The sequence below is a fragment of the Mauremys reevesii genome, linkage group 15 (assembly GCF_016161935.1).
Source record: "Mauremys reevesii isolate NIE-2019 linkage group 15, ASM1616193v1, whole genome shotgun sequence".
Classification (NCBI taxonomy): domain Eukaryota; kingdom Metazoa; phylum Chordata; order Testudines; family Geoemydidae; genus Mauremys; species Mauremys reevesii.
Window position 1 is genome coordinate 20,664,418 of NC_052637.1, and position 27,973 is coordinate 20,692,390.

At 46.2% G+C, this 27,973-nt stretch overlaps 1 protein-coding gene across 4 annotated transcripts in view; it reads left to right on the forward strand.

The window, feature by feature from the left end:
* DNAH9 (dynein axonemal heavy chain 9) overlaps positions 1-27,973 on the forward strand; it is a 370,057-nt gene that overhangs the window by 24,798 nt on the left and 317,286 nt on the right. For all 4 annotated transcript variants that reach the window (XM_039501323.1, XM_039501326.1, XM_039501324.1 and 1 more), the window contains exons 7-14: positions 687-803; positions 2,069-2,219; positions 8,397-8,511; positions 13,285-13,353; positions 15,720-15,846; positions 17,679-17,934; positions 20,847-21,088; positions 24,576-24,711. In XM_039501323.1, coding sequence (XP_039357257.1) covers positions 687-803; positions 2,069-2,219; positions 8,397-8,511; positions 13,285-13,353; positions 15,720-15,846; positions 17,679-17,934; positions 20,847-21,088; positions 24,576-24,711 — 1,213 coding nt within the window. The remainder of the gene's footprint in view (positions 1-686; positions 804-2,068; positions 2,220-8,396; positions 8,512-13,284; positions 13,354-15,719; positions 15,847-17,678; positions 17,935-20,846; positions 21,089-24,575; positions 24,712-27,973) is intronic.

The window sequence follows — 27,973 nt, forward strand, 5'->3', positions numbered from 1 at the left end:
ATGGCCCCTATACAGCTGTGCCAGCCATGAGCTAGTGCTGGAAGGGAATCTAGAGAAAATCTGAGACCCAAAATGCCAGGACCCTTGCTGATGCAGGCTAAGAAGTTTTGTCCAGGTTAAGAAGCCTGAAATCTGACTGACCGATTGCCAAGTCCCTGTGATTTTGTGCGTGGTTCAAAATTATTTACCTTTAAAAAAAAAAACCCACCACCACCTAGTTTTCTCTCTCAAACTTCAAAGCATTTATTAAAATTGATGCATGAAGAATAGGTTGAAAGATAATGGAATTGCCTCAACACGGTCCCATTTACAGTAAGCTTGTGATCAGAGCAAAAGTGCATTTGCAAGATTTCTGACCTAGAGATGTGACTTACAGTGCACTCCCCAAAAGAAACATTTTTACAGTCTGCATGACTGGAAAATAACAGCACTCAAGTCATGAACGTGCACAGGACAAATGGGCTTGTAGATACTTAGGGACAGATCCTCAGCTGGGGTAAAATGGTGATGCTTTATTGAAGTCAGTGGAGCTTCATTGATTTACGCCAGCTGAGGATCTGCCCTTTCCCGCTCCTGACATGCAGGAAAAGGGTGGAGGACAGTGTCCAAAGCAGAGTGATTCTTGTCAAGGACAACGTTCCTCACTCTAACATTGTATAACAGCTTGATGTGCTCCATTTCCCTAGGAGTTCGAACATGATGCCTCTGACTTTAAGCAGAAAGTGGAAGATATGGACAGAAGGCTGGGGACTATTTTCAGCCAGGCTTTTGATGATGCAGCTGGCTTGGAGCATGCCTTCAAGGTCTGTGATTCTTGCCAAAGAAATGAAGCTCTTTTTTGTACAGGTCCCCCCATCCTCTCCCAAACTAACTGCCTGTCCCATAGCTGTGCTCTGACAGTGCCATGTTCCGGACACGCAGACGGCTTTTCTAAACGCAAAGCATTTCTCTAGCTAAAATACACCATTTGGTTTCTTGTTTGTTGCTTTGTTTGTGAAGGGTTAATAAGGTGACAGCTTGGATGCCCAGGGAGATGCATTGCGTATTTGTGCTGCTATACAAGCCAACAGAGTAGTGATTCCCACACTGCAGCCTGTGGGCTAGTGTTAGTCCGCAGAGCACTTGTTTGTGGTGCATGAATAACTTGCTGGCTCTCCTCCCTGTTTGCAGCTGCTTATTTTGGTTTCCAGGCGTCTCATTTCTGAGGGGAGGAAACAGGAGTTGCCTTCAGGGACTAGAACGGCCAGCGGCCTCCAGGGACCGGAACAGTTGGGATAGAAAGGAAATAAGGAGCCAGGCAGCTATTCCAGGGCAGTGTGGCAGGCGAGGACCAGCTGGAGAAGTAGAGGCAGAGAGAGGAACAAAAGAGTTGGGAGGTGAACTGGGAAGGGAGCTAGTCCACAAGACACTCCCACTCTCAGTCCTCCTGGGGCTGGCAGAACAATGGCAAAACATTTGGTGAGGAAGTTCAAAAGGTCAATGTTGGTCCCATTTAGCAGGGTTCCACATGGACCCGTTTTTCATTTTCAAGACTATTTCATGAAATGATTTTATTGATATTTTTATGGCTCCTGAAATGTGGTGTTTACAAAAAAAACCCCAAGGTTTTGTTAAATAAAAATCTTTTGTTTATGAAAAAACATGGTTTTCGGTGAGTGAAAATGTCACTAATGATTTCACTAACATTTGGATAAAAAAGTTGATGATAAATGTTGTGAAAAATGGAAAAAAGTCAACTTTTGGGGGGGGGTAAAAAAAATTATTTTTGGGAAAAAAAAGCTATTTTTTTAATTAAAATAATTTTCATTTGACAAATTTTGACCAGCTCTGATGATTGAGATGCACTGCATATTATGGAGAAAGCTTGAGAAATGCTTGTGAACGAGAGATGGGATTTTCTGGAAAAATGAGTGTGATCAGTGCAGTTTTTTCTTTCTCAAAACCGTCCCTTATTGAATACAGTATTGAGAGTTCATGGCCTTTAAAGAGGATCATAGCAACCAGGGGCTGCTGGAGAAGCTGGGGCTGTGATTTTTTTCTTTTCTTTTCTGTTTGTTCCTCTCCCTAGTTGCTGGACATATTTGGGAGCCTTCTGGAACGGCCAGTGATAGCTGCCAGTGCCTCTGACAAATATCCTCGGCTTATCACCATGTTAGACAGAGACCTGGATGACGCTAAATTGATCTACTCAAGGCATATTCAGGAGGAGATGGAGCTAGGTTCGTGTTAGTAATTGTGCAAAATTGTTTGACCAGAAACAAGAGCAGAGCAATCAAGATGATTTGAATTGATTTTAATCAAGATATAAATCTGATATTTTTTTAAAATCATATTCTTAAATCAGTTTTACAAATCCTCAGACTAATTTGAAAATATGTACTAGTGCAGTTTTAGATTAAAATATATAATTATTATAATAAAAATTATGAATGCATGTTTTTCAACTAATTTATTTCAATTTCACCATATTAGAGCATTTTACGGATTGCTAAAGAACAAAATATTGAAAATCTTAACATTATTTTGCTACAAACTCTTATCAAATGTGATTTTTCCCCACTTACCGTTCCTCTTTACTCTTAAACATGATCACTCTTAAAATTATAAATTATTCTTAGTGTGCTAAATGTACTTAATCTCATATTTACTCAAATATTAATATTAAATAATTTAAATATTTTAAATAACTATTCAATTCCCTTATAATAATACAAAATACATGTGTAGACCTGTAGTTAATAATCTTATGAACCACAGAGTATTTGCTAGAAGAGTCTAATCTGTGAGCTGTGATTGGTATGAGTTCTGGGGGAGTGAAAGGACACCCCAGGCATGTAATTTAACCAATCAGATGTAGAAGTGAGATCAACACTTCAGCTAGGTATAAAACTCTCCTGTATGTTCTCAGACATTAAAAACAATAGTTCTTTCCCTCACTTGATACTTTTCCAGAATATTCTGCATTCAACCAAAAATATAAACTACAAAAAGATTAAACTTCTTAGTAGAAAAAGTCTGTGTGTAAAATCTGAAATTCTGCTAACAATTAGGAAACTCTAAATAAAGCAACAAGAACATTAAAGCTGATCAGGGAATGATGGCTGCAAAATATTTGATCAGAAAAATGAAAACCGCAAAACCATAAAAATCATAGAAATATGGGGCTGGAAGGGATCTTGAGAAGTCCTCACATCCACCTGAGGCAGGACAGAGTAAACCTAGACTGTCCCTGACAGGTGTTTGGCCAACCTGTTCTTAAAAACCTCCAATGATGGGGACTCCACAACCTCTCCTGGAAGCCTGTTCCAGAGCTTAACTACCCTTAGAGTTAGAAAGTTTTTCCTAATATCTAACCTAAATCTCCCTTGCTGCAGACTAAGTCCATTGCTTCTTGTCCTGCCTTCAGTGGACATGGAGAACAACTGATGACTGTCCTCTTTAGAACAGCCCATAGCATATTTGAAGACTTGTCAGGTCCCCCCTCAGTAGTCTTTTCTCAAGACTAAACATGCCCAGTTTTTTAAACCTTTCCTCAGAGGTCAGGTTTTCTAAACCTTTGATCAGTTTTGTTGCTCTCCTCTGGACTCTTTTCCATTTGTCCACATCTTTCCTTAAGTGTGGTGGCCAGAGCTGCACGCAGTATCCCAGCTGATGCCTCACCAATACCAAGTAGAATGGGACAGTTACTTCCCGTGTCTTACATACAACACTCGTGTTAATATACCCCGAATGATTTTAGCCTTTTTGGCAACTGCATCATATTGTTGGCATATATTCAGTTGTGATCCACTCTAATCCCCAGATTTTTTTCTGCAGTATTAGTCAGTTATTCTCCATTTTGTAGTTGTGGATTTGATTTATCCCTCCTAAGTGCAAAGTATTTCACTTATCTTTATTGAATTGCATCTTGTTGATTTCAGACTAATTCTCCAATTTGTTGAGGTTGTTTTGAATTCTAATCCTGTCCTCCAAAGAATTTACAGTCCCTTCCCAGCTTAGTGACATCCTGCAAATTTTGTAACATATTCCCCACTCAATTATCCATGGCATTAATGAAATTTTTGAATAGTGCTGAACCCAGGACTGACTCTTGTGGGACCCCACTAGATGCACACTCCCAGTTCCACAGCAAACCACTGATAACTACTCTTTGAGTACAGTCTCTCAACCAGTTGTGCACTCACCTTATAGTTATTTCCTCTAGACCACACTTCCCTAGTTTGCTTATGAGAATGTCATGTGGGACTGTGTCAAAAGCCTTGCTAAAATCATGATATATCATATCTGCTGCTTCCCCTATATCAACTAGGCTGTTAAAGAAGGGAATTCAGTTGGTTTGTCATGATTTGTTCTTGACATCTGTATTAGCTATTCCTTATAACCTCTAGATGTTTATGCATTGATTGTTTAATATTTTTTCCAGTATCTTTCCAGGTATCATAGTTAGGTTGACTGGTCTATCATTAACTGGGTCCTCTTTGTTCCCCTTGTCAAACATAGGTACTGGGTTCCCCTTCTCCAGTCCCCTGAGACCCCAACCATCCTCCTTAAGTTCTTGAAGATACTTGCTAACGGTTCTGAGATTGCTTCAGCTAGTTCCTTATCCTAGTATCCTAGGGTGAATTTCATCAGGCCCTGCCAACTTGAATACCTTCATCTTATCTAAATAGTCAGGCTGTGGCTACACTTAGCGCTTAGTGTAGTCAAAGCGCCAGCGCTGGGAGAGAGCTCTCCCAGCGCTGTCCGTACTCCACCTCCCTGTGGGGAATAACGGACAGCGCTGGGAGCCGCGCTCCCAGCGCTGTGTCTTTGACCACACTGGTGCTTTGCAGCGCCGCAATTTGCAGCGCTGGAGAGGGTGTGTTTTCACACCCTGCTGCAGCACTGCAAATTTGTAAGTGTAGCCAAGCCCTTTGTCTTTAACCTATTCTTACCCTGGTTTGGCTTGTGTTCCTTCCCCCTTGTTGTTTGTGGTGGGTGAGGGCCCCCTTGAGTCCCAGCCAGATAACGGTGTGGGCTGCTTACACAAGAGATTCTTCAAACATGACAAATAAAAAGGTTCCTTTCCCTCTCTCTCCTCTGGGAGAAGGAGAATCAGAGTAAAAGAAAATGACAAAGGTCATCAGACTCTTCGGCAATTTTGTGGTCATCCCTTTGGGGCCTGGCTTATCTGCAGGCTCTAGAGTTGATCAGGGTTAGGGTCTGCTTCCAGGTCCTCCTTTGGTAACCCCTGCTTTGTACCTGGTCAGTGCAGTCTTGGGGGTGGCAGGGTTTGTGACTGGCTTCCTCTTTGCTGATCTGTCCCTGTAGTCAGCTGTCTCTGAAGCACAGCAATGTTCCTCTAGTGTGTGGCAGGCTTTCCTGTTTCAGCCTCCCTCCCCCCAGGCAGAGTAAACATTACAGGTGTGTCTGGTTAGTGCTGGCTGAGCCCATAAGAACTCACTTGCCTCTTGTCAACAAGAGTGAGGGTGTGGCCCCTCCCATTGTTAATATTAATTGTGTTGGGTATTGGTCACCATTAAACTTTTTAGTGAAGACAAGGAAGCAAAATAGGCTTTAAACACCTCAGCCTTCTTGATGTCATCTGTTATTAGCGCTCCTTCCTGCTAAGTAGTGGACCTACACTTTCCTTTAACTTTCTTTTGCTCCTAATGTATTTAAAGAACGTCTTCTTATTGCCTTTTATGTCCCTTGCTTGGTGTAACTCATTTTGCGCCTTAGCCTTTCTGATTTTTTCCTACATGCTTGTGCTGTTCTTGTGTTCTCCTCCTTAGCAATTACCCCATGTTTCCATTTTTTGTAGGATTTGTTTTTGATTTTCAGGTCATTAAAGAGCACCTGCGGGAGCCATAATGACCTCTTACTATTCTTCTTAATTTTCCTTTGCATCAGGATAGTCATCACTTGTGCTTTTAATATTGTCATCTTGAGAACCTACTAGCTTTCCTGAACTCCTTTTCAAACCCTTAGATTTTTTTTCCCCCATGGGCCCTTACACAGTAGTCCACTGAGTTTGTTAAAGTCTGCTTTTTTTGAGCATTGTCTTTGTCTGCTGCTCTCACCCTTTCCTTAGATTCATGAAATCTATCATTTCATGTTCACTTTCACCCAGATGACTTCCACCTTCAGATTTACAACCAATTCTTCCCTGTTGGTCGGAATCAAGTCTAAAATGTCTGTCTCCCTGGTTACTTCCTCCACTTTCTGAAACAAAAATTTGTCCCTAATACATTCCAAGGACTTATGGGACATTTTGCATTTTGCAGTATCACTTTTCCAACAGATGGCTGGGTAGTTAAGGTCCCCCATTACTACCAGGTCTTATGTTTTGGATATTTCTGTTGTTTGTTCCTCATCCATTTCCTCTTTCTGATTTGTAGGCCCCTACCATCATGTCACTCCTATTCTTTTTAACCCTTTTATCTTTACTCAGAGACTTTCAGCTGGTCTGAGTCTCATCTCTTTCTGGACCTCAGAACAAGTGTATATATTTTGACTTATAATGTCACACCTCCTCTCTTTTTATTCTGCCTGTCCTGCCTGAACATGCTGTATCCCCCTATAGCAATTTTCCAGTCATGAGACCTTTCCCACCAAGTCTCTGTGACACCAATTAAATAATAATTTAGCTTGTATATTAATTCCAGTTCTTTCTGATTATTCTCCTTGCTTCTTGTACGTGTGTTCAGTTGCTGAAAATTTTTGATGAAAGCAAAAATGTTTTGGAAAAAAATAATTGTTTTGTCAAAAAGTCATTTTCCATTGCAAAAAGGTTTCAGTGGAAATTTTTTGACCAACTCTGAAAAGCATCACTTTATCAGCCAAGGTCTACAAAATGAGAAGAAATTAAAGAACTAGCAACATATAAATAAAAATCTAATTGAAATAAAAAAAAACTGATTCAAATTTGTTTTAAAAGTCATCAGATTCTTTTTAAAATCATGATTTTTTTATCCACTTTACCTGAAATTTAGATTGGGATTGGTAACACATGCTTAGTTTTACATCCAACGAGCCTGTGAGAGGAAGGAGTTTTTCCCATAACCACATGCTCATGTAACTGCCCCTCCTAGTTAATGGGACTTGCATGTCTGCACAGAGAGACTTGATCAGTGGCTGGATGTGAGTTTATAGCATTTCCCCTGAAACCTGTAAATGCAAAGTGCATTAGCAGAAAATCTTAACTATGGATTTACTCAATCCATGAACAATGACACAGGACAGAAAAGACAGGCTCCTATCAGAATCAAACACTAGCTATTTGAATGATGCCCAGATCACACCACCTGCAGGGAATGAACCTGGACCTCAGGACTTTAAAGTATGAGCTTCTAGTGCCTGAGTTAAAGAAGCAGGCTCTGTAACTCAGCTGCTGAAACTGACTCAGGAACCTGTCTATATATGGGCTGCCACTAGACGGGGACCGTGATCCACATTGTGTCACTGTGGGCTCTGCTATATTGGTGCTGCAGTTATTGTTTTATTCTGCTTTTAATGCACTGTGGTTGAAAATATTTATGGCTTAAAATATTTTAATCCTAAGTAAACACATTTAAAGATGCGTGAGTTAGAAACACTTGCCACCCCTAGTTTGATGATTGCAAAGATGTAATAAATCATCCTAAACTTCTTGAAGGAATCAGGTGAAAAAGGTTATTTGGCACTAGGTTAAATATGTGAGGTGAAATCCTGGCTTGTTTGAAGCAAACAGCAAAACTCTCATTGATGTTAATGGGGCCAGGACATCACTGGCCATGTTTGCTTTGCAAGTTGTTCTAAGTCAGTAGAAATAATCTGTTGAATTGTGTAAAAGATGTGAACATTCTCAGCTCTGTGCTGCTCTTGCTCTGCACACACAGCTCCCAGCAACACCACTGCTGCTATTGCAGTCTGACTGATGGCACAGCAAGGTCCTCAGGCACTGGCAAGCTCTGCAGATTTCTTAGTCTGGAGTGCACTGGTTCTGCAAGGCAGGGGATCAGGCACCCCATTTAATCAAAGACCGTATGTTCCATGAGGCACTAGTGTTACATAGAATCACAACATGCCATTAAGTTGCCTTGCCAGATGCTGCTGCAATTCTTTCAGGACCTGTTGACTTTGCTGTGAAGCGTTGTTCCCAATTCATTAATGACTCACGAAGCAGAGCAAAGAGATTGAGACAGACCTTGGCTGGGATCCCCCATCAAGTAGGCAGTTAGAACCTGCCTTTGCTCCAGGATTATATCATGATTCCAGAATGCTCGGTTCCAAGAGAAATCCTAGGAAATCAGGGGAATGTTAAATGGACATGTTATCGTCAGTGGGATCTCTGCTGTTGGGGATGATATACAGTGCAGAGCTGAGTAGTAAATACCTTCAAATCCTCACTTTAAGTTATATTTGTCTTCATCCAGGCTACCCTCCCGTGCACAGGAACATGTCCTTGGTAGCTGGGGCTTTGCGCTGGGCTCAGGAGCTGAGAGAGCGGATCCAGATCCCATTCAGTCATTTTAGGCACATCACACATCCGTGCGTACCTTTATCACAGATAAGTTATTGTTTTAACTATCTTGATCCCTTTTCTCGATGAATCTGAGTTTCATCCGGTGTTATCTACTATATTCTAGTTAGAGCTAAAAATCCTTTTTAGCCAGAAAGGTAAAGTGTGTTTGTCATGGAGAAGTAATTACAATTGTGTTTTCAGCTTTCCTGAAATCATTTTTTAATAAGTTCCTTAATTGGATTTGTTGTGAAATGATTAAGAGGCACAGTGAGCAGATGCACAGGGCTTATCAGCTTTCAAACATAACTCCTTCACTTCAAACTTAAATCTATTGGACCTTTTCCCCACCACTCAACAATCCTGCATAGATAGCAGCCTCTGCTCAAGAGGAGCCCAGGACTAGAACACTAGGGATGCTGCAGGCCATGATTAAGGTACCTTTGCAGAGCTGTGAAGGGCAGGGGGTTTAGAACTGCTGCAGCAGGGGAAGCTATCGTACTAGAGTAAATAGACTGAGCAGCATTGGCAGAACTGTGTGGAGTTTCCAGAGTTGAAATAGCAGGAGGGCTGTAGGTCAGGATTGAAGTGCACTGGCAGAGGTCGGTAGGGGTGCTGCTTGTTCCACAAATGAGAAGGATTGAAAACAATTGCGCCCTAGGTTAAGGGGCAAATCTGGAAGATATTGAGATTTTTTTCCATCAGAACATTTCTTTTTTGTTATTATGGGTCATCTTGTAAAAACAGTCCCACGCATTGGCTGCTTTTCTCTCTTACTGGCCCTAGGCACACCTAATAAATCCAAAGGAAGCAGAAAGCAAATAAGAGCAATGGAGTTAGATCAGGGGTGGGCAAACTTTTTGGCCCAAGGGCCACATTGGGGTTGCAAAACAGTATGGAGGGACAGGTAGGGAAGACTGTGCCCCCTCCCAAACAGCCTGCCCCCCACCCCTTATCCACCCCCTCCCACTTCCTGCCTCCTGACTGCCCCCCTAAGAACCTCCAAACCCATCCAACCCCTCTGCTCCTTGTCCCCAACCAACCCCCCTCCATCCACCCCCCCCCCACCCCCTGACCACCCCCTTCCAGGACCCCCTGCCCCTGACCGCCCCCTTCCAGGACTCGACCCCTTATCCATCTTCCCCCCCCAACCCCTTTCGGAATGTGGCCCCGCAAACATGGGCGGAGGACTCAACAGGAGCAGGGGCAGCCGCACAGCCAGAGAGAAGCGGCGGTTTCCCCTTCAAAGGGCCGCTTCTCTCTGGCCGGCTGCGTGGCCTCCCAGTGCTCCCCCTGAGTCCTCCGCCTGCGTTCCCTGCGCTCCCGCCATCTGCACCGCCCGCCTGCATATGATTTCAGTGCAGCCAGTGTTGAGTTGCCTGAGTGCCCGGCCCTGGGTCCCCCTGTTGTTGGGGGGCCTTTACCAGGGCACCCTGTGTTCACTTGTAAATCTGCCCCTGCACCGTGCCGCCCAGCCCTGGAGCCAGCCAGGATGCCGCGCTGCCAGCACAGCAAGCTGAGGCTGTGGGGGAGGAAGGACAGCCGGGGAGGGGCCGGGGCCAGCTGGGAGCTCAGGGGCTGGGCAGGATGGCCCCGCAGGCCAGATGTGGCTCGCGGTCCGTAATTTGCCCACCTCTGCCCTATCCACACCCCCGCCCTCTGACCACCACCCCGAACTCCTCTGCCCTCTATCCAATGCCCCCTGTCCCCTGCCCCCTTACCACACTGCCTGGAGCACCGCTGGCTGGCGGCGCTACAGCCACGCAGCCACCGCCACCGTGCAGCACAGAGACTGGGTCAGGCCGGGCTCCGCAGCTCGCTGCCCCAGGAGCTCGCAGCCCCGCCGCCCAGAGCATTGTGCCAGCGGCGGAGCAAGCGAGCTGAGGCTGCGGGGGATGGGGGATGGCAAGGGAAGGGCCAAGGGTGAGCCTCCTGGGTCAGGAGCTCGGGGGCCGGGCAGGACAGTCCCGCGGGCCGGATGTGGCCCGCGGGCCGTAGTTTGCCCACCCCTGAGTTAGATGGTTTTGGTTCATGACGGTTGTAAGAACTCCATCGGCATTACCTTGGAGCGTGGAGTGACTCTGGCTGCTGGTTCTTGCTAGAAGGGATTGTAAACTGTGATGATTCTGCATTTTGGAAACAGTCCTCTAATAAAAGTCATTCCCATTGCTCCAGCCAGTGTTTTGGTATCAGTTGCCTGTGTGCTGCCATCCTAACTATACTACTAGTTTGTAGTAATAAAGACAGTAACATGGTGAGAATGGGAGCCCATACCCACTGCCCCAAACACATAACCCAAATCCATTGCATTCCCTGGGAGCTTTCACAGCAAATGCTAGACACCGTGAAGAAAAGCCAGATCTGCATTTTATACAGATTCCATTCACTCCATTTAGCTCAGCTATAACCTGCCCTCCAGCTGTAGGTGAGAGGCTGTGGTATCAAACTTGCAGCTCATAAGGGTAAAATAAAAAGGGAAGATGAGGACTGACTAGCTCAGGGCATTGATGTTGGGGTGAGGAAGCCTTGTTCATGTCTGGCCCTGACATGATAGGTGAATATTTTTCCTGTATGGTGACTGCGCAGTGATCTGTGTGAAGGAGTTCTGGGCCTTACTTACAGCTGGTCCAAACCTTTTGTTTGACAGACACTGGCCTTTCAACTCAATGCAAACTTCTGTGAAAAAAAATATTTTTTGTTTAAAAAATTTCAGATTTTCATCAAAAAAACAAATCTCAAATTTTTTGATGATAAACCTGAATATTTGTAAAGAAAAAAATCTCCCTCTGAATTCAGTCACTTTGCAGCACAGCACTGAACTGGTACCCTCAGGCTATCTACATTAGAGAGCATTCACATGGACACTGCATGAAACACATCACGTCTGTGCGTCCAGCGTGTCCCAGGTGTGTCCCATACAATAGCTGTATGACATGCCTGAGCCCTCAGTGGTTCACTTTAAGACATTTCAGTGCTAGCTGTTGTGCATGGAAAGCACAGGCACTGTAGTTGCACAAAATCTGCCCAGTGCAATCCCACAGTGCTCTGGGCCACGGTCCTGACAGCTTGGAACAAGGGCTGTATCACAGGTCATCCCACCCTCCTCAGTTACATGCACTCCTGAGAGCCCCCTACGCAGCCCTCTCAGTCTCAGCTTTGCCCAGCCCCCCACCTGTCCCCCACCCAATCCCGAAGGGCGAGTCAGGACCCAGGCAGCTGCTCCTGAGCTCGGTTTTCTCCCCGATCCTGACTGCTGAGGAGTTGAGGTTGGGGTTTACATCCAGGGTACAATCAAAGGTTTTTTAAAGTCTGAAGGCCATTTGCAAGCCATCAGCGCTTCAGTCTGAGACTTGGGACATTTTGCTCAGTATTTTACTACTTTGGTTCTCTCTAGTTTAACAAAATATCTTGATTTTCAAACTTCACATGGATTTAAATAAAACTAAAACATGGACAAAGGTGAATTAAAAAGTCCCAACTGTGAAGACTTATGTACTAAACCTGCCATTGGTTAGTACAGTGATCCAGGCATCACAAAGAGAGAACAGCTGTGGGAGTGCTCTGCAAAACCCATAGCCACCAAAAGTGCAGCTGAAGAAATGGGAATGCTGCAGCCAGGGCCGGTGCAAGGATGTTTCGTGCCCTAGGCGAAACTTCCACCTTGCACCCGCCCTGGCAGCAGCTACCCTCCTCCGCCCTGAGGCACCCCCTCTGCCCCAGCTCACCCCTGCTCCACGCACGAGCACCCCGAGCACGCCATCGCTGCTTCACTTCTCCCGCCTCCCAGGCTTGCGGTGCCAATCAGCTTAGGCGCCGCAAGCCTGGGAGGCGGGAGAAGTGAAGCAGTCACGGCGTGCTTGGGGAGGAGGCGGGGCAGGGGTGAGCGAGGGTGGGGAGTTCCCCTGCGTGCCCCATCACCCGCTTGCTGCAGGCGGCCCTCCCCACGCTCCCCTGCCCCAGCTCCCTCCACCTAAATGCCGGTGGTAACCGGGGCGGCTGAAGATCCGGCCGCCACGGTCGCTGCCAAAGAAAATGACGCCCCCCCCCCCAAATCCCAGCACCCTAGGCGACCGCCTAGGTCGCCTAAATGGTTGCACTGGCCCTGGCTACAGCTCTGTCCTACATTGTACAGAGCAATCCAAGCTGGGGACATGAGCCTGCAATCCGTCCAGCTCTGCTGGGCAAAGGGAGGCAGGAGAGCCAAGGAGCTGTGGCACTCATGAGCTCCATGAGGCACTGGCATCTGGGGTGAGGTAGGGTCATTGCCGTGCTCAATAGTGCTGCATAAGGCTAGGTAGAGGTCAAGGGGAGAATCAGGAAACGGGGGAATTGCAGAATTGCAATGCTGGCAGCCACAGGGAGCTCCTAAGTGTCATATTGGCCACGTGGAGTATTTTAAAAAAAACAAAGAAAGTAGCAAACAAACAAAAAAAGGGTGCTGAACCTTCCATTAAGATTGGCACGGGTATTGCACTTAACCTGAGCTGTTAGCAGTATAAAAACATTGAAGAGAAGGCAGATAAATCTTCTGTGATTATTATTTGTATTACTGTAGCACCTAGAGACCTCTGTCAAAGACCAGGGCCCCGTTATGCAGAACAAAGACTGTCCCTGCCATGAAGAGTTCAAATACACTCAGATTTAGTCTTAAATGAAGGCACATGTATAGAATCTAAAACTCCAGGATTGTTAAAAAGGCACCTGCCCATGGCATGAAATGCTCTTAAAAAATGTGTTTTGAAACAAGGAAGTAATCTACAGTTTCCATCCATTGTGTAACGCTGCCTCTGTTCCACTGATAGCTGCCTGGAGTCCCCTGAAGGAAAACGAATGATACAGAAGTACAAAGACATGGTACAGTTGCTGGAAAGGTAAGTCTGTTCACTTAGCCTGATCTTATAAGAGGTTGATGCAGCTGGACATCACATTTTTCTGCAATGCCTGTTGACTCCAGTGGGCATTGGAGCAGAGCCCTAGCTTCAAGCCAAAATGTTACTTTATAGCTTGCATTGAGCACATGTAATCTCTAAATCTGATGCCTTTGGTTTTGTTTTTCTGTGATTGTATTATTTTGCTCTGCATTGCCTTGTTTTCCGGAGGTTTTCACTTGGCAGGTGTGTATCACAGAATCGCTTTCTGACGTTAATCAGCTAAGGGGAAATACAGGGCTAGCCTCCTTGGAGGATCTCTCCTGATACAGACTTATTAGAAGAGCTGGCTCCTAAATGGATGATGAAAAGGGTGGATGTTTTAATTACAACATGAAATCAATGTAGTGAAGAATCCCAATAAGACCCTTCAGGACGGATGCAGTGAGTGTGGATCTCTTGACAATGTTTCCCAGCACAGCTCTGCCATGGTAGCACTGTTGAGTCCACTCCAGTGTACAGGTAGCAGACATTACATTCTCCTCTTAGACATTGAACACACACAATGTCTCATTATCCTGGCCCAGTCCTTCACGCATTACTGTCTAGCTAGTGACAGATTCCCAAGTCCTGGGATTGTGCAAATAAAACCAGGTGTGTACACCTGCCATGTTTACCTTCCAGACAGATGGGACAGGCATAGCAACTTCCCAGATAACTAAGGACTAGAAATTCAGCCATGTGGAAAAAACATTCCCTTAGCGGCTTCCCGAAACTCAGAATACCTTGTGGTTTTGCCCCAGTTGTGGAGTGATTCCCACACAAATTAATTTTAACTATGGATAAAAACCGGCTATTTTTCTGCAAAAATTGTGACTTTTCATGTGGGACAAGAATATGAAGATTTGCTGTTTGTTACTGGGGTGAAATTTCACCATTTAAAAATGTGTTAATTGGCAATGCAATTAACTGAGAATCCAGCCTTGGCCAAATTAAGAAATTCTCACTGGTGGAACGCTCATTCCATCAAGGTGCCACCCACCATGCTCCAAGCTTCTAGGCCAAACCTTGGTTTGGTGGTGAAAGGAGGAGGAAGAAACTTTTTGACTGTGCCTTGTATGGAATTACAGCCTCCCTTTGATGTCTTGGGAATGCTGCAGGAGTCTCCTTGGGGCCAAAGAGCATGTGCAGTACGGCCTAGCAGAAGCTGAAGTGTTTCTATAGACTTTCAGTAGGTGTGCAAACTGCACATACATAGATGATGAGACTGTATGGCATATAATTTGGCATAATCTAGATAGAGTTTCATGGGACAGTGAAAAGCAGCTGTCTGACTTCAGGACTACTCCAGATTTCAGTGTCCTACTCCTAAGGTAGAAATGTTCAAATAATGGTTCAACCATGCCAGCTGTCATGATGTGGGATAGAACTCTCAGAACAGTCCAGGATCCCAAGTCCCTATTTCAAAAGCAACTTAAACATTTAGGAGCCTAGGTCCCATTGGTTTCAAAGAAATGTAGTGTGCAGCTACACTTTGAGCTGGGGATGTGGTTCCCAGCTCAAGGAGACATACCGGCACATGCTAAAATAGGAGCGTAGCCATGGCTGCACGAGTGGTGGGAGTAGGGTGACCAGATAGCAAATGTGAAAAATCGGGAGAGGGGGTTGGGGGTAATAGGAGCCTATATAAGAAAAAGACCCCAAAATCAGGACTGTCCCTATAAAATTGGGACATCTGGTCACCCTAGGTGGGAAGGGCTAGCTATGTGCATGCCTACCTAGCGCTTCTGATGGGATTGTACTCAGGGAGGCTAGCTCATCCCACCGTTCACGCTGTCGTGGCTACTCTGCTGTTTTTGCTCATTCAGAACTAGTACATGTAGTACTTGGGCTGGGAATTATCCCCCCATCTCAAAGTGTAGACATACCCATAGGCTCCTAAGTGCCCAAGAGCCAGATTTTCATAGGTATTAGGTGCCTAAAGATGCAGATAGGCACCTAGTGGGATTGTCAATAGTGACATCGATGGTAGTTAAACACCCAACATCCTTAGGCATTTTTGAAAATCCCACCAGGCACCGATCTGCAGCTTTGAAAATCTGGTGCTGAGGCACTTTTGAAAATGAGACTTAGTCTCCTAAATCACTCAGGTGCTTTTGAAAAATCTTACCTGAAATTTTTGACTTTCTGATTTGCATTTTCCTCAGTTTCCTCATGCATGTATTTGTGGGTTGGTCTTTGTGGAATGCTGTGGGATATTTTCTCTTAAAATGCATTCATATTTCTGAGTTGTGAAGTAGGTTTATCGTTCATTCAGACCTGCCTCTGTGGCTGGCTGGCAGATGCCTGATGAATGTTGTCTCTGTTAGGTATCAGGAGAAGCTCTATAAGGATTGGTCCCAGACAGTGTCCGAAAAATCACAGTACAACCTCACCCAGCCAGTTATCAGACGAGATCCAGAGACCAAGCTGATCGCAGTCAATTTTGATCCACAGGTAAAACATGAAGATAATTAATCTCACTGCAAGACTCTTCCTTGATCTGCATATTGCACCCTGTCACATGACTGTATTTCACTGGGGCTACCCTGGGCTCAAGACAGTTTAAGAAAATGTGTTGGACCCACTCTGCTAAAAGTGCATTCCCAGCACCATGCAGCATATTCCCTGACAGACAACTTGGATTTACTCTCCTCCTCCTGGGCCATGTCTCCTGTTAAATAGCACATTCAGAGTGAAACCTTCCAGTGGAAATTCCTGTGTACCTCACACACAAATCCTAATTCAGCTGTTTTGGAACCCGCATGCTTCATACTGTAAGAACTCACTGTCCCTGTGTTAGGGTGACCTGTTTCTTCAGTGGTACAAAACAGGATATATCCCTGGGAATGGATTCAACAGAAAATCCAGGTAGGGTCCATGAAGTACAAAAAGGGGCTCTGGCTCTGATGTATTTTTAGTTGGGGGTAGGGGAAAGAGGATTTTGTTTACAGGGAGGACTGAGTTTGTGTTGAATCTGGCCATGTGGCTAAGCAGAGGTTTTGGGTTCTGCTCTCTCTGGACATTCACAGTTGTATCTGCTGGTAAAAAAAACTCAGTTTTTATCATTGGTTTTCTGATATTCCCATTAGCATCAGAGAGCCCACATAGCTCAAAGACGGGAGCGCAAGTCCATTCCTTTTTGTGCATCATTAAGAAAATTGTTTGCTAAGTTCCAGTGAGTTACACCTGTGCAAATTCTCTGAAGGTGAGAAGGTTGCACAGGTGTCACCGGGTTGATGTTTGACAAGGAAAAAGCCCAGCATGGCTTTCAGGGGCTGCAAAGAATTTGCTGGGATGACAGCTAGAAAAAACATCTTTCTAATTGGTCTCGAAGCACATTTTTTAGAGATTGGTAGGAGACATTCAGCATGGTGCTTTGTGGGTCACTTGTCAGAGAAGAGCTCCCATATAAGTAAAAAGCCACCCCAAAATTATTGCTTTTGAAAACTATAAAATGTTCAGAATTAGAAAAGTGGCAGCTAAATGAGAGAAGGTGAGTGTGTCAGCCCCTGGACTGCAGTTCTGTAGGTGTCATCAGAAGAAACAATTAATCCATGGAGTCTGCTCACCACTAGGGTGCCTCCTTCTGGCCACTCTGGGGATTAATGTTTTCCAGGTGCTGCACAGTCTGGCAGCCTATTCGCCTGTTCTCTCTCACCTGTAGCCCCTCTCACTCCAGGAGCTGCAACTTCTTCTTCGTTACTCAGCCCTCTGGCCAGGTCACTATGGTCTTCCCCTCCTGGGGTATCAAAGTTGTCCTGGGCAAACTGTCCCAGGCCGTCTGCTCTCCACTGTCTGGTCTGCACCACTTCCCCAGTGGCTGTCCGGGGAACCAGGGCCCGCCCTGTACTCCAGGTTCCAGCTCAGGGGCCCTCTAGTCAGCAGCAAAAGCCTGTTCTATCCTGGCCCTTACTGGCTTTTCCCTGAGCCTTGCCATAACTTCTGGCTCTTTCCCCTTCTCTGAGTTTTCCAGTCACACAACTGCCTCCTCCCAGGGAGAACTGTAGGCTACTTGCCTCTATTGCTCCAAATACATCTCCCTTCTCCCAGCGAGTGACTCCAGACTACTCTGCAGCCTCCTGCTGCCCTCAGCTCCTGGGCTTTATATAGGCCCCTCCTCCTTCTGTCTAGCTGAGCCTCCTTTAATCAATCCCTGCTCCCTGGCTCCTCCTCCAAGTGCAGCCTGGGCAGTTAATTGGCCCACCTGGCCACCTTAACCCCTTCAGGCCCTGTGTAGGGGTGGACACCCCATCACAATGAGTCTCTCTGCACTGGTTGTTTTCTAGCTGATTTCAGTGCTCAGGGAAGTGAGTTATCTGGAGGCAAACCAGGTGGAGAGCATCCCTGAGACAGCAGCAGAAATCTACTCCTCCAAGGAGTTGTACCGGCAGCTGGTGGCTAACTTGGAGCTGATGGTAAATGCGTACAATAAGATCCTGAGGACAGTCCTCGAGGTAGAATACCCTCTGGTACAGAGGCAACTGCAGGATATTGACTCCAGGCTGAAAGAGGCAGAAGAGACACTGAACTGGAAGACAGAAGGTAAGTCCACAAACCCACTGATTGGGGAGGTGCAGGTGAATCATGCAGATTGCCTTCCTGCTCCTCAGCTGGGATTCTGAGGTCAGATGTGTTCAAATGGACATGTGCTCACATTCTTCCACTATGGCCATCCATTCCCTTCTTGGGCACCGTGGCTTCTGGAGGAGGAGAAGGAGCTGGGACTGATCTGGAGACTGATAGATTTGTGTTTAAGGACATTTAAAAGCTCATGAGAAAAGCAATGTTACTATTGGAGGAGGTCCGTTTTACGGGCTGTTGTGACTGACCTCTTTAATTTGCTAAATATAAAGCAGTTTGGTGGCTGAAACACAAGAAAAGCAAGACCCTGCTGTATGCTCTCCCCAGTGCTGATAACCATGGCTATGGGGAGGTGCTGCTTTCGGGGATACCAGAGTGGTGGTTTCTGGGGCAGTTGGTCACTCTCCCAATGGTGCTCTGACACCAGAATGGAAAGTGATTGAACCCCTCTAGAGCCAGGAAAGCCTGTGCAGCGCTGATGCCTGATTATTCCCAGGAAAGGTCACTGCAGCAAATAGATTTTTTTCTAGAAGAGTGAAATAAAGAGTGCGATTAATAATGCACAGGCTGTTCATATGCACCATTACCTCAGGATTCTTTTACCTGGGTTCTTACCTCATTAATTTTAAGTGCAAATAGAACAGTTTCCTGGTGGTGAATATTCCCACTGAAGATGAACTGGTGGAAGATGCCCTTTGGTTTTCTTCCAAAAATCCATGGGGTGACCAGAAGCACTTTTGCTTTTATGACTCTGCAAAGCAGAACCACCTTTGGGGGATGATCAGGTGCTGAGAAATTGCCTCACTTCAGACAGAACATAAAGCCTGGGATGGCTTCTTCCCCATGTCAGCCCCTGTGTCACCTGCCTCTAAACGCAAGTACTTGCTGATGACTGGGATGGAGAAGCCCGCATGCTGGGCTGAGCATGTGCTGGGCGTTCCATGTGCTGGCGGCAATGGTGGTGACCAGAGGGCCTCATGGGGCAAATCCAGCCCTACTTCTGGGGCTGTGCAGGATCCCCTGGCAGTGGAACTGGCTCTAGGGTTTCCAGGTGTCTGGTTTTCAACCGGAATACCTGGTCAAAAAGGGACCCTGGCGGCTCTGGTCAGCACCGCTGACTGGACATTAAAAGTGTGGCTGGCATCACTGCCAGTGCAGCAGGGCTGGCAGGCTCCCTGTGCGGCTCCCAGAGGGACATACCGGTCACTTCTGGGAGCCACCTGAGGTAAGCGCCATCCGGAGCCTGTGACCCAACACCCTCCCTCACCCAAACCCTCAGCCTGGAGCCCACTCCCTCACTCTGAACCCCTCATTTCTGGCCCCACCCCAGAGCCAGCATCCCCAGCTCTGAGCCCGTAACCCTTCCCACAACCCAACCCTTTGCCCCAGCCCAGAGCCCCCTCCCAAACTCCAAACCCCTCAGCCCCAGCCCAGAGCCCGCTCCTATACCCTGAACCCCTCATTTCTGGCCCCACCCTGGAGCCCGCACCCCCAGCCTGGAGCCCACACCCCTTTCCACACTCAACCCCCATGTCTCAGCTTGGGTCCCCCTCCCAAACTCCAAATCCCTCACCCCCACCCCAAGCCCAGAGCCCCCTCCTGCATCGCAAACCGATCATCCCCGGCCCCTCCCCAGAGCCTGCACCCCCAGCCGGAGCCCTCACCCCCTACCGCACCTCAACCCACTGCCTCACGCCAGAGCCTTCTCCTGGAGCCTTCAGCCTGGAGCCCCTTCCTGCACCCCAAGCCCCTCATCCCCAGCCCCACCCCAGAGCCCACACTCCCAGCTGGAGCCCTCAACCCCTCTCACACCCCAGCTCCAGCCCGGTGAAAATGAGTGAGTGAGGGTGGGAGAGCGAGTGATGGAGGGAGGGGGGATGGAGTGAGTGGGGGCGGGGCCTCAGAGAAGGAATGGGGCAGGGACGGGGCCTTGGGGCAGGGGGTGGGCAAGGATGTTCAGTTTTCTGTGATTAGAAAGTTGGCAATCCTAACTGGCTCCTCTGTGCGAGGGATGGGAGAGGGGGGAATTTTGAGGGGCTGTGATGTGGGCAGGAGGGAGCACAGCAAGAGTGAGCCTGGGGAGGGGCAGTGTTGGGGTAGGAGAACCATTGTTAAGCCTCTTCTCCCCTGTACATCTGGCCTGGCCTCATGGCTCTGGGGTTTGCCCTGTCTTTGATACTTCAGTGACACCCTGCACACAGAAGATACTCTGTCCCCCATGCCTCACTGCTTCTCCAGCAGAGCTCTGGTCAGAGGGGCATTCCCACTCCTGGGAAGCAGGGCCTGGCTGGCTGGAACGTGGACAGTGCTGTTGGCAGAAACCAGGGGTAACAGGGTGCCTTTATTGTGAGTTCTTGAGGGGAGACCAACGACCCTCTTGCTTGTGACAAGAGGCTTGGTGGTGCCTGGCATTCAGGACTAGCTCTGCCCCACATTGGGACCTATGCAGTGGTCCTGGGGGACTTGTGTGACCATAAGGGAAATTCAGAAGCATTTCCTAACAGAATCCAAACTGAGAATATCAGCAAGTCCAGGTGAATTGCTATGAAAATGCTGAGGCAGTGTCTTGACTAGGAGCACTTCGCTGCTAGAGTGACACCTGTCTATGGTACCAGCTAAGCACTCCTGGAGTGGATGCAGCTTGTATCAGCAAAGCTGCACTTCGATTGGTACTGCTTATTCCAATGCCCCACATGAAACAAGCTATGCCAGTAAAAGTGCAGCTTCTGCCGGCACAGCTGTGTCTACACTAGGGGCTTCCACCAGAACACCTGTGTCAGGCAGGGATCACACCTCTTTTCACCCACCTAGCTATGTCGGCAGACATCTGTAGCATTGACAACCTGAGCAAACCCTCTTTATTTGTTGAAAAGGCCTGTGGGATCACATCTCCACGGTGATCGAGAGCGTTCATGACCTTGAGCGAAGGATCCAGAAAGCCAAGGACAATGTCGAGGAGATTCAAAGCATCATGAGGTCGTGGGTCTCACCAATTTTTGAGAGGAAAGATGGAAAAAGGGAAAACGTACTCAGTCTGGAGGACCGGCCTGAACGGCTAGAAAAGCGCTACAACCTCATCAAAGAGTCGGGGCTGAGAATCCATACACTGGTGAAGGTGAAGAGAGTATTGGCATAGCTTTACCATGCTACAGAGCAGATAGAGAATGCTGCTGGGGGCTATTGGTTGTCCATAGAGCCTGCTTCTCTTCCCACTAAGTTTCTAGTATTCATGATTCTGGAGAAAAGTTTGAGTAAAGACCAAAATCCAGAAAGCCGATATAAAGAATCTCATGAGTTTTCAGCCATTCTCATGATTGTGGGGGGCCTGACTCCTGGTTTTGGATGCTTACTGTTGGCAATACTGCAGTCGGTTTTATGCCCCGTCCGCTCAGTGAGCATGTGGCTCCACAACCCCAAATCCATCATTTCCATTGCCTTCCCGAATTCTGCCCTCACTTGCTCTCCAAGCATTAAAAGCAGTAACAATAAACATACAATAAGCAGAGTTTGTTCTGAGGTCAGAAATTCTGTTGGCACCTGGTGATTAGATTTCAGAGCAGGCACTTTAAATGATTTTATGGCTCAGGGAGGAGGCTCGCATTTCAAGTGTCAAATCGACTCAGATTTAACTACTAAATTAATGCAAGTGGAACAGCCCCCACTCCTTCTGGCAAGTCTGCTGAAAGACAGTCCAAAGTCTTTGTTCTGCTTTTCTAAATGTTATATTTTCTGTTACTCTGAATCTCTATGTAGTGCTGTTGAGCTGTTTAATCAACTGTTTGACTTGCACATTTTGAATTACTTCCCTAGAATTTGTAATTGCAGTTCCCAGAACCAGAATAGTCTCTGCTCCTTTGACCAGAGGAGGTTGCCTACATTGTGGTTTTAGTCCATTGGTTAAAATGCTAGCAGGAGACTTGAGGGGTGCAGGCTCTGGGCAGTGCTTTACCTTAGGCAGCTCCTGGAAGTGGCAGCATGTCCCCCCCTCTGCCTCCTAGGTGGAGGCATGGCCAGGTGGCTTGGCACGTTGCCCCATCCACAGGCACTGCCTCCGTAGCTCCCATTGGCCACAGTTCCCGGTCAATGGGAGTTACAGAGCCGGTGCTGGGGACAGTGCGCAGAGCTTCCTGGCTGCCCTTGTGCCTAGGAGCTGGAGTGGGGGATATGCTGCTGCTTCTGGGAATCGCTTGGAGTTCCACTCTGGTGCTGACCGGAGCTGCCAGGGTCCCTTTTTGACTGGGTGTTCCGGTCAAAAACCAGACACTTAGCAACTCTAATAAGGACAAATGCAAAGTACTCCACTTAGGAAGCAACAATCAGATGCACACATACAAAATGGGAAATGACTGCCTAGGAAGGAGTACTGTGGAAAGGGATCTGGCTGTCATAGTGGATCACAAGCTAAATATGAATCAACAGTGTAACACTTGCAAAAAAAGCAAACATAATTCTGAGATATATTAGCAGGCGTGTTGGAAGCAAGACACAAGAAGTAATTCTTCCACTCTACTCCTCACAGATTAGACCTCAACTGGAGTATTGTGTCCAGTTCTGGGCATCACCTTTCAGGAAAGATGTAGAGAAATTGGAGAATATCCAGAGAAGAGCAACAAAAATAATTAAAGGTCTAGAAAATATGTTCTGTGAGGGAAGATTGAAAAAAGTTGGATTTGTTTAGTCTGGAGAAGAGAAGACTGAGAGCGGACAGTTTTCAAGTACAAAAAAGTTTGTTATAAGGAGGGAGGAGAAAAATTGTTCTCCTTAACCTCTGAGGATAGGACAAGAAGCAGTGGACTTAACTGGCAGCAATGGCTGTTTAGGTTGGACATTAGGAAAAACTTCCTGACCTTCAGGGTGGTTAAGCACTGGAATAAATTGCCTAGGGAGGTTGTGGAATCTGCATCAGTGGAGGTTTTTAAGAGCAGGTTAGAGACACACCTGTCAGGAATGGTCTAGATACTACTTAATCCTACCTTGAGTGCAGGGGACTGGACTAGATGACCTCTCGAGGTTCCTTCCAGTCCTACGATTCTATGATGTGGGCCCAGTTCAGGTATATAAATGCGTAAGGGAAGTTTTCAGTGCTAAGCCCCTCTCTTTTCATCACCTCCCCATCCGAACACTGAGCCTGTGGCAAGGAATTCCTCTAATGTGCCTGCATCCCTATGATCCTCCTTTGGATATTTGCTAGGAGTCTTTATATTGGCTGAAATATTCTTCACTGCTCATAAATCTGTTGCAGATTCAAAAGCGGCAGCATTAAAATCAAGGCACTAATAACATGGAGAAAAAGGCACAGAGCGTGATATGGCAGTAAAATAGAAAACATGAAACAAAGGTCCCTTCCCCTGAGTAATTCTACTGGAAGTCACCTGTGTCGATTTTAGCTTCCCTTATTTCCCTCTGTAGCAAATGCAACACTGTGCTTTTGGTCAGGGGTTCTCGGACTTGCACCGCAACCCCTTCTGACAACAAGAACTACTATATGAGGGGAGACCGAAGCCTGAGCATGCCTGAGCCTGACTGCCCTGGGCGGTGAGGCTCAGGCTTCAGCTTCAGCCCCAGGCTCCAGCAAGTCTAAGACCAGCTCTTGTGACCCCATTAAAATAGGGTCCTGACCCATAGTTTGAGAACCGTAGGGTTAGAGAGACAGTGGGTGAGGTAAAATCTTTTATAGGACCAACTTCTGTTGATGAGAGAGAGAACCTTGCAAGTTACACAGAGCTCTTCTTTAGCTCTGGGAAAGGTACTAGTGTCCTAGCTAAATAAATGGTGGAACAGATTGCTTCCCATAAGTAGTTAGCACATTTTCTAAGAGACCATTCAAGGTGAATTGGCCCATTAACACCTCTGCAGTCATAGGACAAAAAGGGGAGTTAGGGGGTTACACATTGTTTTAATAAACCATAAATTCAGTGTCTTTATGAAGAGCATGATTCTTACTGTCTAGCAAAGTTATGAATTTAAACTCCTAGGCTCAGCTTTTGAAGGTGCTGTTCAAGTTTCCTGTAAGGATGAGGACTGAGAGGTCAGGTATAGAGTGATCATTTTGTGAATTGTGTTCGCCCATGGGTGACATGGTGTTTTTGTCTTTTATCATTTTTCTGTGTGAGTTCATTTGACAGTAGAGTGATTGTCTGACTTCACCCATATAGTTGTTATTGGGGCATGTAATGCGCTGGAACATGTTGTGATAGGTGTGTGTAGGACCCAGGGATCCTGCAAGGTGTGTTGGGGTGGGGTGGGGTGTGACAGTGCAGTCAGACAGAGCAATCTGAATCACCCCTGTGAGGCAGGGCAGTGCTATTAGCCCCATCATGCAGATGGGAACTCCGGTCCAGAGAGACTAAATGATTTATTCAAGGTCACACACAAGTCTTATATTAGAGGAGGGAACAGAACCCAGGGGACCTGTATGCTAGGTTATCACCTTCACTGCTAGACCATCCTTCCTCTCTGCTCTCTAACTTTCTAAACACTATCAACCTGCTTAATCTCGCTGTATTAATTTGTATCATTTTTAATAATGGTCCAGTGGGTCATTCTACCATGAGACGAATTCAGTCTGGCTGTGTTTGATGGTGAGTTCCATTTTTTTTCAGGAAAACCTGAGTCTGTTCGCCGCAGACCCCACCTCCGAAGTTTGGAAAGCGTACGTTGATTATGTGGATGAAATTATCTTGGATGGATTCTTTAATGCTATTGAGTGCTCCCTCAAATACCTCCTGGAAAACACAGGTAACAGAGCTGTCCTTTCTCAGGCCAGGCTGGTTTCCCCTCTCTGCTCTCAGCGAGGTTTCCATTGCTTGTGTGTAGCCGGAATGTCCTGACCTGCGGTCCATGGCTAGGAGATGTTTGTGTCTGGGCAGAAGGGAGGCAGCTGGACAAGGAGTGCAGTTTTGCTGTGCAGCAAGAGCAGACGTCATTGTGTGCTGAGCTGCCCTGTCAGAGCTCCTGGGAATGACTCCAGGCTGCACTGAGAGTCTTCACATGTACGTGGTTTCTGTTAGCTACAGGTATGCCGACGCTGCCACATAACACCTGCGGCTGGCCCATGTCAGTGACTCAGGCTCGCGGGGCTCAGGCTGTGGGACTATAAGATTGCTGTATAGCTATTCAGGCTTGGCATTCAGCCCGAGCAGCTGGCATGGGCCAGCTGCAGATGTTTAATTGCAGTGTAGCATATCCTTTGTGACCCTAAGAGACCCAGGCATGACCGGGCTGTGGCTCACATCTGGAGGAACACAGCACAGAGGGAGGAAGAGTAATAGCACTGTGTTGCTTGATTTCTGTTCCACACTCTCCCTGGAAGCCAGTAGATGCTCTTTTTCTGTCTGCCTCTGTGCTTACAGTGTACCATTGGCATCACCATGGGCTGGCTAGTCACAGCACGTGTTTGAGAAGCCCAATAACGTGTGGAGCCCTCACATAAGCTGAATGGAGGCAGGTAAATCTGTGGAGCAGATCAGTGCTAACGGGCTGGGGGTGGAGAGCACCACACCAAATATTAACGAGATGATGGACAATGTAATTTAGAGTCCTGATCCCAGCTCTGCTGAGTGGTGCTGGCACCAGTTAGAGCCTCTCTCCCATCTGCAAAGGACCCAGGCACTGCGTGACACCCTCTTTCACATCCAGGAGTGGCTCAAGGGCCCAATTTGTGACTGGTCAAATGGAATAAGGGACCTGGCCCACAAGGGGGACTGGTCCCAGTCACCCAACCCAGAACCTGTGCTGCACAGAGATGACACAAGTAAAGTGTATTTCTTCTGCCTGCTATGAACATATGGTGAATTCTGTTCATCTCTTCACAGCGTTTGCCATGCCAGGTACTTTCCTCTCTGTGATTAATAAGGGATCATTAGATCATCTTTTCTAACCTCCTGCATAATACAGGCCATTATATTCCACCCAATCACCCTGTATTGAGCCCAGTAACTTGTGTTTGGCTAAAGCATCTCTTACAGATGGGATTTGAAGCGATGGAGAATCCACCACTTCCCTGGGCGGTTTGTTCCAATGGTTAATCACCTTTACGGTTAAAATAAGGTGCCTTATTTCTAATTGGACTTTGTCTGGCTTCTGCTTCCAGCCATTGGCTCGTGTTCTGCCTTTCTCCGCCTGATTAAAGAGCCCTTAAGTACCTGGTATTTCCTTCCCGGGAGGGCACTTCTATACTGTAATCTAGTCACTTCTCAGTTTTCTTTTTGGTAAACTAAACAGCCTGAGCTCTCTGTCTCTCACTGCACGGCATTTTCTTCAGGCCTCAAATCCTTTATGTGGCTCTTTTCTGCACCCTCTCCAATTTTTCAACATCCTTTTAAAAATGTGGACACCAGAACTAGATACTGTATTCCAGTATTGGTCTTAACAGTGCCGTATGAAGAAGTAAAAATCATCTTTCTACTCCTACGTGCTACTGCCCTGTTTATACATCCAAAGATTGCATGAACTCTTTTTGCAACAGCGTCACACTAGGAACTCATGTTCAGTTGCTTGTGCATCATGACCCTGAATCCTTTCAGTGTTACTGTGTTCCAGGATGCAGTTCCCTCATTGAGCAGGGATGGCTGCATTCCTTGTTCCTAGACGTGCAAGCTTGCATTTGGCTGTATTAAAACACAGTTTGTTTGAATGGGCCCATTTTTTAAGTGACTCAGATCACTCTGTATTTCTGCACTGTCCTCATTATTCTTTACCACATTGCCAGGCTTTGTGTCATCCACACATTTTATTAGCAATGATTTTATATTTATTTCCATATTGTTGATGAAAATCTGGAACAGTATCAGGCCTAGTATCGATCCCCGCAGAGCCCCACTAGAAACACCCCTATTCAGTGTGCTCTCCTGATGATGTATAGTGCAATTTTTTTAATCGGAATGGCATGCGGTACTAAGTCATATGTCTTATAAAAGTCTAAGAATGTCAAAGTCTACTCAGTTACCTTGATCAGCCAAACTTGTAATCTCATCAAAAAGTGAAATTAGATTTGTTTGACTTGAAGAATTTTCCATAAAACCATGTTGACTGGCATTAAGTATATTTCTATCCTTTAATTCTTTATCAATTGAATCCTGTATCATCTTTTCCATTACTTTGCCCAGGATTGATATCAGACTAACCAGCGTATGGTTGCCCCAGTCATCCCAATTGCCCTTTTTGGATATTGACACAACATTAGCACTCTGCCAGTCTTCTAGAATTTCCCCAGTGTTCCAATATTTATTCAAGATTAATGTCAGTGGGCCAGAAATCTCCTCATCTTACTCTTTTCAGACTCCTGGGTGCAAGTTATCTGAGCCTACTGATTTAAAAATGTTTATCCCTAGTAGGTGTTTCTTAACATCCTCCTTAGTTACTAATTGGCTGGTAAATTCTTCATCATCCTCATTTGATATGAGTACATCATCCTGCTTTTTTCCAAGTACAGAACAAACACTTCTGCCTTTTCTGCATCATTAATAATTTTGCCATCACCTTCTAGTAATGAGTCTATGCCATTGTTAGGATTTCTTTTGTTCCTGATATACTTATTTAAAAACCTCCTTTTTGTCCTTGGTCTTTCCAGCCATGGATTTTTTCCCTGATGTTTTTAGTTTCCCTTATCAATATTCTACACTTCATAACTTGTAATTTATACTAATTGCTGTATATTTGCTTTTTTATATTTATTTGTTGCTTTTTTATTAATAATTGCTGCCATCGTCAATTCATCACTGGAGAGGATGGGCTGTTAGCCACAGTTTTGTGAAACTTTTCTTGATTGTGGAACCTAATAAACTCTTTTTTTAAGAATGCCCAATTTTCATTCACATTTTTCTGTCTAAATGTTTTCTTCCAGTCAGTTTCACTTCTAAATTTTCTCAGCATGGGGAAATTAGGTGTTTTGAAGCATCAGCTATTCATTTTACTGGTTGGAACTGTCCTCTGTTTGCCCATAATGCATGTAATCAGGTCATGATCACTGGTCCTTGGGAAACCACCAACTTCCCGTTCA